The sequence below is a fragment of the Symphalangus syndactylus genome, chromosome 23 (assembly GCF_028878055.3).
Source record: "Symphalangus syndactylus isolate Jambi chromosome 23, NHGRI_mSymSyn1-v2.1_pri, whole genome shotgun sequence".
Lineage (NCBI taxonomy): Eukaryota > Metazoa > Chordata > Mammalia > Primates > Hylobatidae > Symphalangus > Symphalangus syndactylus.
Window position 1 is genome coordinate 15,480,114 of NC_072445.2, and position 15,354 is coordinate 15,495,467.

General features: G+C 47.8%; 1 protein-coding gene across 1 annotated transcript; it reads left to right on the forward strand.

The window, feature by feature from the left end:
- Positions 1 to 11,288: 11,288 nt before the first annotated feature.
- LOC129473310 (nucleophosmin-like) lies at positions 11,289 to 12,237 on the forward strand. The gene has a single exon (XM_063633240.1). It carries the CDS (start codon positions 11,506 to 11,508, stop codon positions 12,142 to 12,144), a length of 639 nt encoding a protein of 212 aa, XP_063489310.1. The 5' UTR covers positions 11,289 to 11,505; the 3' UTR covers positions 12,145 to 12,237.
- Positions 12,238 to 15,354: the final 3,117 nt, after the last annotated feature.

The window sequence follows — 15,354 nt, forward strand, 5'->3', positions numbered from 1 at the left end:
TACACACTGTCCTGTACCCTGTTTTTCCCACCTGGCCGTGTCTTGGGGAGCTTCCTTCCCAGCACACGGAGAGCTGGCTGAGTTGCCCTGGATGGATGCGCCACAGTCCAGAGACGCCCAGGTCTGCTTAATCCACTCCCAAGTGCTTTGTTACAAACAAGGCTAAGCAAGGCACACCCTTTTGCATGAATGAGCTGTATTGGCAGAACATTAGTGGATGTGGGATTGCTGGACCTACCATTGACAGGACTGCCCGGCTGTCCTCTGTGAGGGAGTACCAGCCTCGGTTCACTCAGCCTGGGGGGCATCCACTTCTCCCACTGCCCTGGAGAGACAACGGTGGGAGACTTTCCCATTCAGTCCTCAAGGCTGGGGTCCGAAGGGTGTTAGGGAGGCCAGATCAGGGGGTGAAGGGGCTCCTGGCCAGCTCGATATCTGGTCCAGGTGGGCAGGAAGGCCTGCTCCTGGCCCTCTCCGCTCCGCAGGGCTGTGGCAGGAAGAGGCGCCTCTGCAATCCAAACAGCGATTTCCTGCTGCAGGCTCCAGGCTGTTTTCTTTAGGACAGTGGCTGAAACCCTAGAGGCTAAGCTGGGTTGGGGCGGGACAGGGGAAGGATTTAGCCAGCCCCCCCAGCACACACACACACACACACACACTCCAAACACACACCCACTTCACCCCTATACGCGCACACACATACACTCACACAGACTCTCCATACAGTCACATATTCGCATACATTCCGCAGGCTCATGCATTCCATCACCCGCACCCACACACACACTCACACCACATCTATGCACACACAGACACACACTCACACATTTCACAGCCTGCAGCCGCCGCCACCCCTGGCCAGCCTGAGGCTGGGCTGTGGAGACTCATGCCTATCCATTCAAGCTTCGTCCCACGCCTGCCTTGCCTTCCTCACCTCCCTGTCTTTGCCCAGGTGGCCCTTATCCCTGCCGGGCAGCAAATGGCAAAAGCCCTGGCTCTGGGCCCTTCCCTCTCCTCGTGGTCTACCACAGGCTCCCAGGCTCTGCTTTCCAATAGCTGAGCTGAGCCAGGAGACAGTACTAGGCCTGGCTGTGCTGTGGGCCCCGGGGAAGAGGCGCTTTCCTCTCCAGGCCTTAGTTCCCTGTGTGTACGACGGAAGAGCGGGTAGACTGCAGCCGTAATGGTGGCCACAGTGTCCAGGGAACACCTGCCTCTCTCCAGTCTTCTTTCACCTTTGGAGCAGCAGATCAGGCCATTTTTGCCCGGGAGACATCTTAAGAGGCCATCCCACCCCCTGGGTTGTCTAAACCAAGGTGAGCACCCCCTGCTTGTGGGAGAGAAGGTGGTGAGTCCCATTTAAGCCATCCGTGGCTAGTACTGTCCATGACCACTCAGTGACCTTGTGTGCCAAACCTAGGAGGGGTGGCCCCACGGCACAGCAAGTAGCTGAGCCAGGGGCTGGTTTGTGAGGGGAGGGCAATCAGCCAGACCCCTCTGCCTCCACAATCTCCATCAGCTTCTCCCTGTATTTGGAACTTAACTGGCATAGCCTGTTCTCATACTCAGAGCAGGGCAAACTGAGCTTCAGGCCCCGTGGCCTCCATGGCTCCAGAGCTGCCAGGACAGAACACCGCTAAGCAGTTCTGACACTGGGCTGAGCAGGTCCACCCCTGCCCCATGCCGTCACCCTCAACGGCTTCACCTGCTCCCCAGGGTGATGGTCCAGTCGTGGGAGCTGGGGCTGGTCTCTGGGCTTTTCAGGCCGACTGCTGCACACACTCCCAGGACTGAGCACGGGGCAGCGAGACTCCACTTGTTGACCAAGCTGGAAAACAGCTTAGTCATCCTTGGGGCTGGCCCTGGGCAAAGAGAGGTGAGGGAGAAGCAGGAACAGGAGGCTCGGGCCACAGTGGGGCAGTAGCAGGTCATGGGGACAGAGCTCACAGACCCGGTCCCTTGTCATCTCTGTGCAGAGGATCCTCTGCTCTGACTTTCCTAGGATGGTGGGGACACATGGTATGGGATGGCACCCACAGTCACAGCCCTCTTATCACCGCAGCCTCCTCTGGAGAAAAGCCATCTCCCAGCCCTTCCTTGCCTCCCACCTGGTTTCACAGCTTTTCCCCAGGCCATAGCCATCTTCCCATTCACAATCCCTGCCATCTCTGGGTCTGCTTCTTTCTGGGTGCGGGGCACATTTCCTCCTACTGCAGACAGATACACGTGGAGTGGGAAGGGGTAGACACACTGTCCACCTGGCACCATCTCAGTTCTACTGCCTTGGGGCCACATAGCAAAGGCCAGGGAGGCAATCTGATTGGCCCCACACATGCAATAGGCTCATCCCTGAGCCAATCACGGTACCAGGGGATGGAGGGCTGCGGCTGGCCAGGCCTCATCGTGTGCTGCCTCTGTGGCCTGGGAGAGTGGGCTACTTGGCCACCCCTCCAGACCCTGATAGAATCAAGGAAGGGAAGCCTCCCAAAGAGGTAGGGGTGCTACAAGAAAAACGGGGAGAAAGCTAACAGATTAAAACAACAGAAGTTACCGTGGGGTCAGACTACCATGGGTGGTACAGAGAAGTCCCTGAGTAAAGGAGACCCGGCTTGAAATCTCGAGTTGTCGCATGCAGCTCAGCACATTTAGCTGGAGAAGAGAAGGCAAGAATGGCCTTCAAGTACCTGAAGCTTGAGGAGGAGAGTGCGGCTTGTTTTCAGCCTCCAGCAGGTAGGGGTAAGACCGAGAAGCAGACATAACAGAAAGAGCATTCCCAGCTCCAGGAATGAGAGAATACTCTGCTAGCAAGAACTGCCCCAGGAGGGAGGGACCGCCACAGCAGTGGGCAGGGCAGGGGTCATCCCTGTTCCAAGGACTGTCGTGGGGGAGCCAGTGTAGATTAGGTCCCTGCCCAGGTATCGATAGGGTGGCAGAAAGGACAGATGGTGGAGCGTTTTTACAGGTGGCCCCCACAATTCCTTCTAACTCAGATCTTCGATAGCTAACAACATAGACTGCGGCCATCTGATAAGAGAGAAACACAGGATTGAAGGTAGTCGGGGAGATGGAGTAAGATGAAGAAAAGGAGAGAGACAAGGAGGCAGACAGGAGGGTGCGGACAAAGTAAGGCCCTTGGAGATGGAAAGGTGAAGCAGCAGGCTGCAGGCACACAGCCCCCGGCCCCTCCCAAGGTCGCCCGCTGTGGGCTGTGGGGGCAGTGATGCCCCTTAGCCCGGGTCCCTCCCAGGCATGGAGCCTCCGCAGAGCTGGGTAGCTCAGCATTAATTAGGACCTGGCTAATGGCTCGGAAGATTGGCCAGTTCTAGGGACGCTGATGAATAGAGACCGCGCTGAGATTTATTCCTAATTATCTCATTTGTCTCCCCCCATTACTCTTTATGGCTGGGATTTATGGGACCATTAGGGGGGCCCAGCCAGGCCAGGACGAGTGTGAGCCTCGAGATGCTTCACGATAATAACAATAACAATGGTTGTCCTGGCCCGGATTAACGGAGGACTTACCTTCTTGCCCTCCCCACCCCTATCCTTGGGACTCCAGACACTAGCCACTCCCATGTTCCTCTCCCGTCCAGGACCCCTGGCCCGCAGCCACCTGTGGAGTTCAAGCCTGTGCCCCCCTCTGCCTCCTGCTGTACCCCAAGGGCTCAAGGTAGTAGTGAAAGGAGCTGATTTCAAAGGTAACACCTCTGGGACAAGGCTTGTATCAATATTGATGTGTTCGGCAGCAAGCAGCAAAGAACCCAAATAAATATGGCCTCAACTATAAGGACATTTATTGTCTCCTTAACTAGAAATGCAGAAGAGGGTGAGCCCTGAGCTGATCAGGAAAGTCAAAGACACCATCAAGGATCCTGGCTTCCAACCTCCTGCTCCGTCATGCCCAGAATGTGGTCCATGGCTCCCCTCCTAGTCACAAAATGGCTACTGCAGCCCCAAGCATTGTGTCTTTACACATGGCATCCCTCGAGAACAAAAAGGGCAGGTGGGCTGGGCGCAGTGGCTCATGCCTGTAATCCTAGCACTTTGGGAGGCCAAGGAAGGTGGAATGCCTGAGCTCAGGAGTTCGAGACCAGCCTGGGCAACATGGCGAAACCCCGTCTCTACTAAAAATACAAAAAATTAGCCGGGCATGGTGGTGCGTGCCAGCTACTTGGGACGCTGAGGTACAAGAATCCCTTGAACCTGGCGGAGGTTGCAGTAAGCCGAGATCACACCACTGTACTCCAGCCTGGGCGACAAGCGAGACTCTGTCTCAAAAAAAAAAAAAAAAAAAGGGCAGGTGGAAAAGGGGGCCTTCTCCTCCCTCACCTTTTACCAGAGCAGGGAGGGAACAGTTTCCAGAAGCCCCAACAGGCTTCTGCTTACATCGTTGCCCACACTGGATCATATTCCATCTCAGGTTGGACTCCTCCAGAGGCTGAGTCTAAACGAGAATTTGAAGTGCAAATAATTTGCTGAGGAGGGGGTTCCAGGAAACACCAGTAGGGGAGTGAGGAGTGTTATCAAGCTGGTTACCACTGTGGGCAACTGGACGCGTGCTTCTGAGGGAACTGCAATATTTACACAGCAAACCGGTGGTCGCCGGTTGGGGACTGTTCCCAGCGGGGAGTGTTCTCCAGCGCTCCTAGCCTGCTGGGCTGTGGAAGAAAAGCCCCCAGAGGCAGAAGGGGGCCAGGGTGCCCCTCCCTGAGAAGGACCAGCGAACAGGCAGGCATTGGCAGAACCTGCCCTCACCCACCAAGGGAAGTGATGATTGATGGCCAGACAAACTCAACTCACTGTTGGGCAGGGAGAAAGGGGGCTACCTTTGGGGACTCAGCCCCAGGGTCTGCCACAGAGCCCCTCCCCACCTACTCTCCCTTGGACTCTACTACCTGGGCCAGCCACAGGGAATGAGCTTCAGTGTGAGGTGAACATGGGAACAAACCACATAGAGAAGGTGCGTTTCAGCCCCTGTCCTGTTTGGAAGGTTCATGTCAGAGCCCTCTTCAAGAAGATTCCTGGAAGCCAGTGTGTGAAAGTTCTGCGAGCTTCCCATTAGCCAGAACTTAGTCACATGGCCACATTCAGCTGCAAAGGAGGTGTATTAGTCCATTCTCACACTGCTATGAAGAAATACCCGAGACTGGGTAATTTATAAAGAAAAGATTTTTAAAGGATAATTGACTCACAGTTCCGCACTGCTGGGGAGGCCTCAGGAAACTTACAATCATGGCAGAAGGCAAAAGAGAAGCAGGCACCTTCTTCACAGGGCGGCAGGACAGAGTGAGTGCAAGCAGGGGAAATGCCAGATGCTTACATGTTCATCATCAAATCTCAGGAGATTCACTCACTATCACGAGAACAGCATGGGAGAAACTGCCCCCATGATCCAATTGACTCCACCTGGTCCCAACCTTGACACGTGGAGATTATGGGGATTACAATTCAAGATGAGATTTTGGGTGGGGACATAGCCAAACGATATGAGGAGGCTAGAAAATGTCATCTTTATTCTGGGTGGCCAAATGCCCAGCTGAAATTTCTATTACTGTGGAAGAAAGGGTGACTAGATATGAGGGGACAGCTAGCTGTCTCAACTACCCTACCCAACAGCCATTTGCCTCTTCTTTTTTTATTTTATATATATATATATATATATTTGAGACAAAATCTCTCTGTTCCTCAGGGTGGAGTGCAGTGATGCTGCAGCCTCAACCTCCCAGGCTCAAGTGATCCTCCCATCTCAGCCTCCCAAGTAGCTGAGACTAAGGCGTGCACCATCACACCCAGCTACTTTTTTATATTTTGTAGAGATGGAGTCTCATTATGTTGTCCAGGCTGGTCTTGAACTCCTGGGCCCAAGGGATCCTCCCACCTCAGCTTCCTGTAATGCTGGGATTACAGGTATGAGCCACTGTACCTCGCCTTCTTCCTTTTTTTTTTTTTTTTTAACAGACCTCGGATTTAGTTTACTCTTCTCCAAGCAGCCATGAGATTCAAAGAGATCAGAACCCAGCTCCAGTGGATGAACCATGATTGCTCTAAGCCAACCACGGTGGTCTCATCCCCCCATCAGTGCCTGGTTTAGGAATAAGCATGTGACACCATCTTTGCCAATGAAACATAAGAGTAAAACTCTCCAGAGGCTTCTAGGACATCAGACAGGGATATTCCCATTTCTACCCTAAGCGGTTGTTGTCCGTAACCCAGACAGAACAAGCCACCTTGGACCTATTGAAGGGAGCCAGTCTAGGAGGTCAAGATAAGCTCCCAAGGACTCCAGAGTGGAAAGAAGAAAACTATTTACTCCTTATGACACCATCACCCCTGAATTAACCAACCCTGGAGCCACACTACCTGTGAACTTCCTGTGATAGAATCATTCTTAAGCCACTTTAATTGGGTTTTCTACTGTTTGTAGCTAGAAACGTACTGACTGATGCACTCCCATCTCTTGGCATTAGTTTCTCTGTGAGATGAATGGAGGAGTTGCCCTAAAGTCTCACTTTCCTGGTAAGGAATTCAGAGAGCTCTGTGTCTACCATGTTAGTGACAGAAATCCTGTGCAAACCAACTTAAGCACAAAAGGAATTTATTGGCTCTCATGGCTGGAAGGAACACTCTGGTATTTGTAAAATTAAAGAAAGAGCTTCAGGAATCAGGATGGGAGCTGGGGACCCAGAGCCACTGGGATTCTCTCTCTGTCTTCTTCCTTCTGTCTCAACTCTGAGATTCCCTGTGTGATGGCTTCCATGTCTCCTATTGAAGATAGATCTCCTCCACACTGGTGGGTGGGGAGAAAACAAGATGAACAGAAACCAGAAATCTTAGCAACCCTGGTGAGAGAAAGGACCCTTTGCATAGTTTTTCAGTCCCAGGACAGGACGCTGGATGGCTCTCTGGGATCACATGCCCATCCTCTGGATGAATCAGTGTTTCATTGGATACATTGATTGGTCAAGCCTGGGTCATCTGTTTACCTCTGTTGGAGAAGGAGCTTTGGTAATTGATGGCTTCATCAGAACCACACGGAGGAGGAGAGGAGCAGTTCCCAAAGTGTGGGGTATACTGTTCCAGAAGAAGCAGGGAAGCATTGGGAGGACAAAACAAAAACAGATGCTCAAGACACATCTCATTCCCCGAAAGACAGAGGCCCCAAGTGATTTTTTGTTTGTTTTGAGACGGAGTTTCACTCTTGTCCCCCAGGCTGGAGTGCAGCAGCGCCATCTTGGCTCACTGCAACCTCTACCTCCTGGGTTCAAGTGATTCTCCAGCTTCAGCCTCCTGAGTAGCTGGGATTACAGGCGCCCGCCACCACACCTGGCTAATTTTTGTATTTTTAGTAGAGACGGGGTTTCACCATGTTGGCCAGGCTGGTCTCGAACTCCTGACCTCAGGTGATCTGCCCACCTCGGCCTCCCAAAGTGCTGGGATTACAGGCATGAGCCACCGTGCCCGGCTCCAAGTGATTCTTTCTACTAAAATGTGCCTTGCATCTTGCCAGTATATTAAGTGAAAGCAACCCTGCTACCCAGAGAAGGGCTTCAATTCTATGTGAATGGTGCCCCTTGAAGTGGGACAATGTGGCATCCCTGAACTTGATAATACCTTGAACTTGGACTGCAGATGGGTGACTCAGCCATAAAGGAGGCCTGCCACCTCTTGGGGATCTTTTCCTAAAACTCTAGCCAAAGGGGGCATTCCATTTTGGATGATGAATCTATCAGTTGGAGCCAGTTAGGACAATTCAGTGTATTCCAAATTCTGTGTGTGTGTGTGTGTGTGTGTGTGTGTGTGTGTGTGTGTGTGTGTGTGTGTGTGTGGTGGTAGGAGAGGCAGTTAATACAGGGAATAGATTACATGAATGATGGAAGAACCAAGATGCCAATGGTATGATGAGGCACCCCAGAGATTAGCAATACCAACAAGGGATAGAGAGAAAATAGGAGGAGGTAGTGTTAGGTGTTACCAGAGCCCAGAAGCCAGAACCATGTGGAAAGAGCTAAAACCACAGTGGTGAGGGGGCTGCCTAGCAGAAGCTGTGATTGTGGAAGGCGGCCTGGGGAAGCTGGAGCCACAGAGGAGACAGCTGCTTCTGGAGAGCCCACCCAAGGCAAAGAAAGGGAGACAAACTCCCTGGCTTCTCCCTTCCTTCTAGCTTGTGAACTCCCTCCAGTGGCCCCACTGGCTGAACTCAGATGGAAGCCAGCTGAAATAGGAGCCCCAGAAACAGAGGCTGCAAGGACCATCGTCCCTGTGGTGCAGAGCAGAGCAGACAAAGGGCAAGGAATGTGTCTGAGGATACATAGGCAAATGACAGACACAATGGCCAACTGACCTGCGGTGCACACGTTTGTGTCCCCTCAAAATTCATATGTTGACACACTAAGCCATCATAGGATGGTATTAGGAGGTGGGGCCTTCGGGGGGTAATGAGGTCATGAGGGTGGATCGCTATGATGGGATGAGCATCCTTATAAGAAGAGGAAGAGAGCAAGCTCTCTGCTTTCCACCACATGAGGCTACAGTAAGAGACAGCCGTCTGCAACTGGGAAAAGGGTCGCCACCAGGACCTGGCTATGCTGACACTTGACCTCAGACTTCCAGCCTCCAGAACTGTGAGGAATAAATTTTTGTTGTCTATAAGCCACTCATTTGTTACAGCAGCCCAAATGGACTAAGACGGGGCCCCATCAGATCCTCTGCCTTGCAGAGGCCACCAGAATCATTTTCACGAAGCCTGCTGACATCCCAGTTCTGGAAGCTCAGAGCCCCTGAGTGACTACAGTGTCTGCACATTCCTGAAAGTCCCATGTGAGCCCCATCTTCTGAAAGGCCCTTACCATACACATTCCCAGCCAGGATCACCCTATAGTTCTGTAGTCTCCAGATCCAGCCTGGGCTGGCAGGGTTGCTGCCAAAGCCCCAGCATCCAGCTGCGGGGAAGGGAAGGAGGAAGTGGGGGCCTTGTAGAGGAGGGGGCAGTCCGGGGTGCCGGCACAGGGTTGCGGGAGGGAGGCCCTTTCATGGCTTTCTACCCCCACCACTAACACACGCCAAGAAATATTTTGGGCAGAATGAAAATGAAAGCAAAACACAGCATATCAAAATTTGTAGGTTGTAGCCAGGCGTGGTGGCTTATGCCTGTAATCCCAGCACTTTGGGAAGCCGAGGCGGGCAGATCACTTGAGGTCAGGAGTGTGAGACCAGCCTGGCCAACATGGTGAAACCCCATCTCTACTAAAAATACAAAAATTAGCCAGGTGTGGTGGCATGCGCCTGTAATCCCAGCTACTCGGGAGGCTGAGGCAGAAGAATCGCTTGAACCTGGGAGGTGGAGGTTGCAGTGAGGTGAGATCATGCCATTGCACTCCAGCCTGGACAACAGAGCGAGACTTCGTCTCAAAAAATAAATAAATAAATAAATAAATAAATAAATAAATAAATAAATGTAGGTTGCAGCTAAAACAGTAGTTAGAGAGAAATTTGTACCACAGAATCTTTTTATTAGAAAAAAAGAAAGGTTTCAAATCAATGATCAAAACTTCTACCTGACAAAACTAGAAAAAGAAAAGCAAATAAACCCCCAAATAAGCAGAAAACAAATATTGAAGAACAGAGCAGAAATCAATGAAATGGAAAACAGACTAACAATAAATCAAATGAATGAAACTAAAAGCCAATTCTCTGAGAAAAATCGATAAAATGTATAAACTGCTAGTCAATCCAAAATTACCTGTAAAAACATTTACAATAGCATCAAACACTATTAAATACTCAGGAATAAATCTGAAAAAAGATGTGTAAGACTGGGTACACTGGAAAAATAAAATATATTGCTGAGCGGAATTAAGTAAGAAATGGAAAGATATACTGTGTTTATTAATAAAAAAATCAACATTGTGAAAATGTCAATTCTCTCCAGAATTGATCTATAGATTCAGTGCAATCCCAGTTAGAACCCAGCAGGATTTTATGTGGAAGTCAATAAGCTGATTCTAAAATTTATATGCCGAGAAAAAGGACCTAGAAGAGCCAAAAGACTCTGAAAAATAAGAAGTTTGGAAGACTTATACTACCTGATTTATAAAGCTACAGTAATCAAGACAGACAAATAGATTTGCAGAATAGAAAGTCCAGCAATGGACCCATACATATATGATCAATTTATTTTCTTTTATTATTATTTTGAGACAGAGTCTCACTCTGTTGCCCAGAGTGGAGTGCAGTGGTGCCGTCTTGGCTCACTACAACCTCTGCCTCCCTGGTTCAAGTGATTCTCCTGCCTCAGCCTCCCAAGTAGCTGGGACTACAGGTGTGCACCACCACGCCTGGCTAATTTTTTGTGTATATATATATATATATATATATTTTTTTTTTTTTTAGACGGGATCTCGCTCTGTCACCCAGGCTGGAATGCAATGGCGCCATCTAGGCTCACTGCAACCTCTGCCTCCTGGGTTCAAGTGATTCTCCTGCCTCATCCTCCCGAGTAGCTGGGATTTCAGACGCCTGCCACCATGCCCAGCTAATTTTTGTATTTTTAGCAGAGACAGGGTTTCACCAGGTTGGCCAGGATGGTCTTGAACTCCTGACTTCAGGTGATCCACCTCCCTCGGCCTCCCAAGGTGCTGGGATTACAGGCATGACCCACCACACCTGGCCAATTTTTTGTATTTTTAGTAGAGATGGTGTTTCACTGTGTTGGCCAGGCTGGTCTCGAACTCCTGACCCCAAATGATCCACCAGCCTCAGCCTCCCAAAGTGCTGGGATTGCAGGCATGAGCCACCACACCCGGCCTTGATCAATTTATTTTCAACAAAGGTGACAAGATGATTTAATGGAGCAAGATCATCTTTTCAACAAATGGTCCTAGGACAATTGGCTATCCATCTGCAAAAAAAAGAGAACCATACTTTGCACCATATGCAAAAATTAACTTAAAATGGATCATAGGCCTAAGTGCAAAATCTAAAACTATAAAACTTCCAGAAGAAACAAAGGAGAAAAATATTTGTGACTTTGGGTTTGCTACATATTTCTTCGATGGAACAACAAAAGCACAGATCTTTTTAAAAAATTGATGGATTCAACTTCATCAAAATTAAGAACTTCTATTCTCCAAAAGACACTGTTAAGAGAATGAAAAAACAAGTCACAGTCTCGTATAAAATATTTGAAAATTATTTTATAACTTTCTGATTATAAAAATAGAGCCGCCCTGGTGTGACTCTGTCCTGTGCAGCTGTTCTCTCAAGCAGTGGTCGTTTATCTCCATCTGCCTTCTCTCCCACCTAAGTGCGTGGCACCACCTGATGGAAGATTTGATGGACATGGACATGAGCCCACTGAGGTCCCAGAACTATCTTTTCAGTTGTGAACTAAAGGCCGACAAAGATGATCACTTTAAGGTGGATAATGATGAAAATGAGCACCAGTTATCTTTAAGAACAGTCAGTTAAGGGGCTGGTGCAAAGAATGAATTGCACATTGTTGAAGCAGAGGCAATGAATTACAAAGGCAGTCCAATTAAAGTAACACTAGCAACTTTGAAAACGTCTGCACAACCAATGGTTTCCCTTGGGGCCTTTGAAATAACACCACTAGTGGGCTTATGGTTGAAGTGTGGTTCAGGGCAAGTGCATGTTAGTGGACAGCACTTAGTAGCTGTGGAGGAAGATGCAGAGTCAGAAGGTGAAGAGGAGGAGGATGTGAAACTCTTAAGTATATCTGGAAAGCAGTCTGCCCCTGGAAGTGGTAGCAAGATTCCACAGAAAATAAAAATAAAACTTGCTGCTGATGAAGATGATAATGGTGATGATGATGATGATGAAGATGATTTTGATGATGAGGAAACTGAAGAAGTGCCAGTGAAGAAATCTATACAAGACACTCCAGCCAGAAATGCACAAAAGTCAGATCAGAATGGAAAAGTCTCAAAACCATCATCAACACCAAGATCAAAAGGACAAGAATCCTTTAAAAAACAGGAAAAGACTCCTAAAACACCCAAAGGACCTCATTCTGTAGAAGACATTAAAACAAAAATGCAAGCAAGTATAGAAAAAGCACATGGAACAGTCCTGGGCACTACTGGTAAATTAAGCCCAAAGATGGGGAGACAGGAAAAGGAGAGACAAATATAGTCCATACTGAGTGTCACCAACAATCCGGACTGAAGTCTTCTATTTTAATCTCAATCCCCTTTTTTGATTTGCCACCATGGCTCTTCAGGCTGGAAACAATTGGGTTCCCAAAAGCACTTTCTCTGACTGCTGTGATTCAGTGAATCTTGCCCTTCGCTTTCTATTACTTGTGCATTTGCCTCACCTCTGACCATGTTTTAAATCACCTTTGTATCTCCTTAACTGCTCAAAAAAATATTTGAATGAATTTTTTTTAAAAAGACCCATCTTGGGCCTATTGAAGGGAGTCAGTCTATGAGGTCAAGACAAACTCTCAAGAACTCCAGAGTGGAAAGAAGAAAACTATCTACTCCTTATGACATCTTCACCACTGAATTAACCAACCCTGGAACCACACTATCTCTGAACATCCTGTTATAGAATCATTCTTAAGCACTTTAGTTGGGTTTTCTATTATTTTTAGCTGGAAACGTATTGACTGATGTGCTTCCTTCCCTTAGCATTAGTTTCTCTGCGAGAAAAATGGAGGAGCTCTCTGAACTCCTTACCAGGAAAGTGGCAAAGGATTTGATATCTGATAAAAGATTTGTATCGAGAATGCATTAGGAACTCTCAAAACTCAATAAAGAAAACAAGCAAGCCAACAAACTGGCAAAAGATTTGGACACTCCCCCAAAGAAAAGATACAGGTAAACATATGAAAAGATGTTCGACATCATTAGTTATTAGAGAAATTAAAATTAAACCCACCATGAGATATCACTATATATCTATTAGAATGGCCAAAATTAAAAACTGACCACACCAAATATTATTGAGGCTGTGGAAGTATTGGAATTCTCATATATTGCTAGTGGGAATGTAAAATGATATGATCACTTTGAAAACATTTTGGCGATTTCTTTTTTTTTTTTTTTTTTTGAGACGGAGTCTCACCCGGTCGCCAGGCTGGAGTGCAATGGCGCAATCTTGGCTCACTGCAACCTCCACCTCCCGGGTTCAAGTGATTCTCCTGCCTCAGCCTCCCAAGTAGCTGGGACTACAGGTGCCTGCCACCATGCCCAGCTAATTTTTTTTTATTTTTAGGGAACGGGGTTTCCCCATGTTGGCCAGGATGGTCTCAATCTCTTGACCTAATGATCCACCTGCCTCGGCTTCCCAAAGTGCTGGGATTATAGGTGTGAGCCACTGCGCCCGGCCAACAATTTCTTAAAAAGTTGAACATACACCCACCTCATGACCCAGCCATTCTACTCCTAGGTATTTACTGAAGAGAAATGAAAGCACTAGTCCCTACAAATATTTGTAGACAAATGTTCATAGCAGTGTTATTCACAATAGTCAAACTTCTAAACAACCTAATGTCTTTAAATTTGAATGAATAAACAAAACCTTGTGGTATATCCATACAATGGAATATTACTCAGCCATTAAAAGGGAAAGAAATACTGATACATGAAAAAACATGAATGTGTCTCAGTTATGCATCTCATTATTCACAGACAAAACTAATTATGCCTACTAAAGGAGGCCAGAGAAAAATAGGTGCATTCTCTATGATTCCAGTTTTGTGAAATTCTCAACAGTACAAACTAATCTATTGTACAGAAAGCACATCAGTAGTTGCCTGGGGTTGGAGGTGGGATAGGGAGAAACAAAAGGGAGGGATCACAAAGGATCATAAGGAACCCTTTGGGGGTAATGGATATGTTCACTATCTTGACTGTGGTGATAGCTTCATGGGTGGATACATACATCAAATCTTATCAAATTGTACACTTAAATATGTGCAATAAATGGCTTTATATCTCAATAAAGCCATTTTATTTTATTTTTTATGAAGTAGACTTTTTTCTTTCTTTCTGTACATAGCATGTTTTTAGTTCTTTTTTTTAATTTATTTCCATAGGTTTTTGGAGAACAGGTGGTATTTGATTACATGAGTAAATTCTTTTTTTTTTTTTTTTTTTTTTTTGAGACAGAGTCTCGCTCTATCGCCCAGGCTGGAGTGCAGTGGTGCCATCTCGGCTCACTGCAAGCTCCGCCTCCCGGGTTCACGCCATTCTCCTGCCTCAGCCTCTTGAGTAGCTGGGACTATAGGCGCCTGCCACCATGCCTGGCTAATTTTTGTATTTTTAGTAGAGACGAGGTTTCACCATGTTAGCCAGGATGGTCTTGATCTCCTGACCTCGTGATCCACCCGCCTTGGCCTCCCAAACTGCTGGGATTACAGACGTGAGCCACCGCGCCTGGCCGAGTAAATCCTTTAGTGGTGATTTGTGAGATTCTGGTGCACCCATCACCCAGGCAGTATACACTGAACCAATTTGTAGTCTTTTATCCCTCACCCCCTTCCCACCCTTTCCCGAGAGTCCCCAAAGTCCATTGTGTCATTCTTATGCCTTTGCATCCTCATAGCTTAGCTCCCACTTATAAGTGAGAACATACAATGTTTGGTTTTCCATTCCTGAGTTACTTCACTTAGAATAATAATCTCCGATCCCTCCAGGTTGCTGCATATGCCATTAATTATTTCCTTTTTATGGATGAATAGTATTCTGTCATATATGTGTATATATATATATATATATGCGCCACAGTTTCTTTATCCACTCGTTTACTGATGGGCATTTGGGCAGGTTCCACATTTTTGCAATTGTGAATCATGCTGCTATAAACATGTGTGTCCAAGTATATTTTTCGTATAATGACTTCTTTTTCTCTGGGTAGATACCCAGGAGTGGGATTGCTGGATCAAATGTTAGTCCTTTTAGTTCTTTTAGTTCTTTTTGTTTGTTTGTTTGGTTTGGTTTGTTTTGCTTTTTGAGATGGAGTCTCGCTCTGTCACCCAGGCTGGAGTGCAGTGGTGCTGTCTCTGCTCACTGCAACCTCAGCCTCCTGGGTTCAAGCAATTCTCCTGCCTCAGCCTCCCAAGCTCCTGGGATTACAGGCACGTGCCACCACGCCCAGCTAATTTTTTGTTTTTAGTAGAGACAGGGTTTCACCATGTTAGCCGGGATGGTTTCTATCTTCTGACCTTGTGATCCACCCACCTCAGCCTCCCAAAATGCTGGGATTACAAGCGTGAGCCACTGCACGCAGCCAGTTCTTTTAGTTCTTTAAGGAATCTCCACACCATTTTCCATAGTGGTTGTACTAGTTTACATTCTCACCCGCAGTGTAAAAATGTTCCCTTTTCACCACATCCAC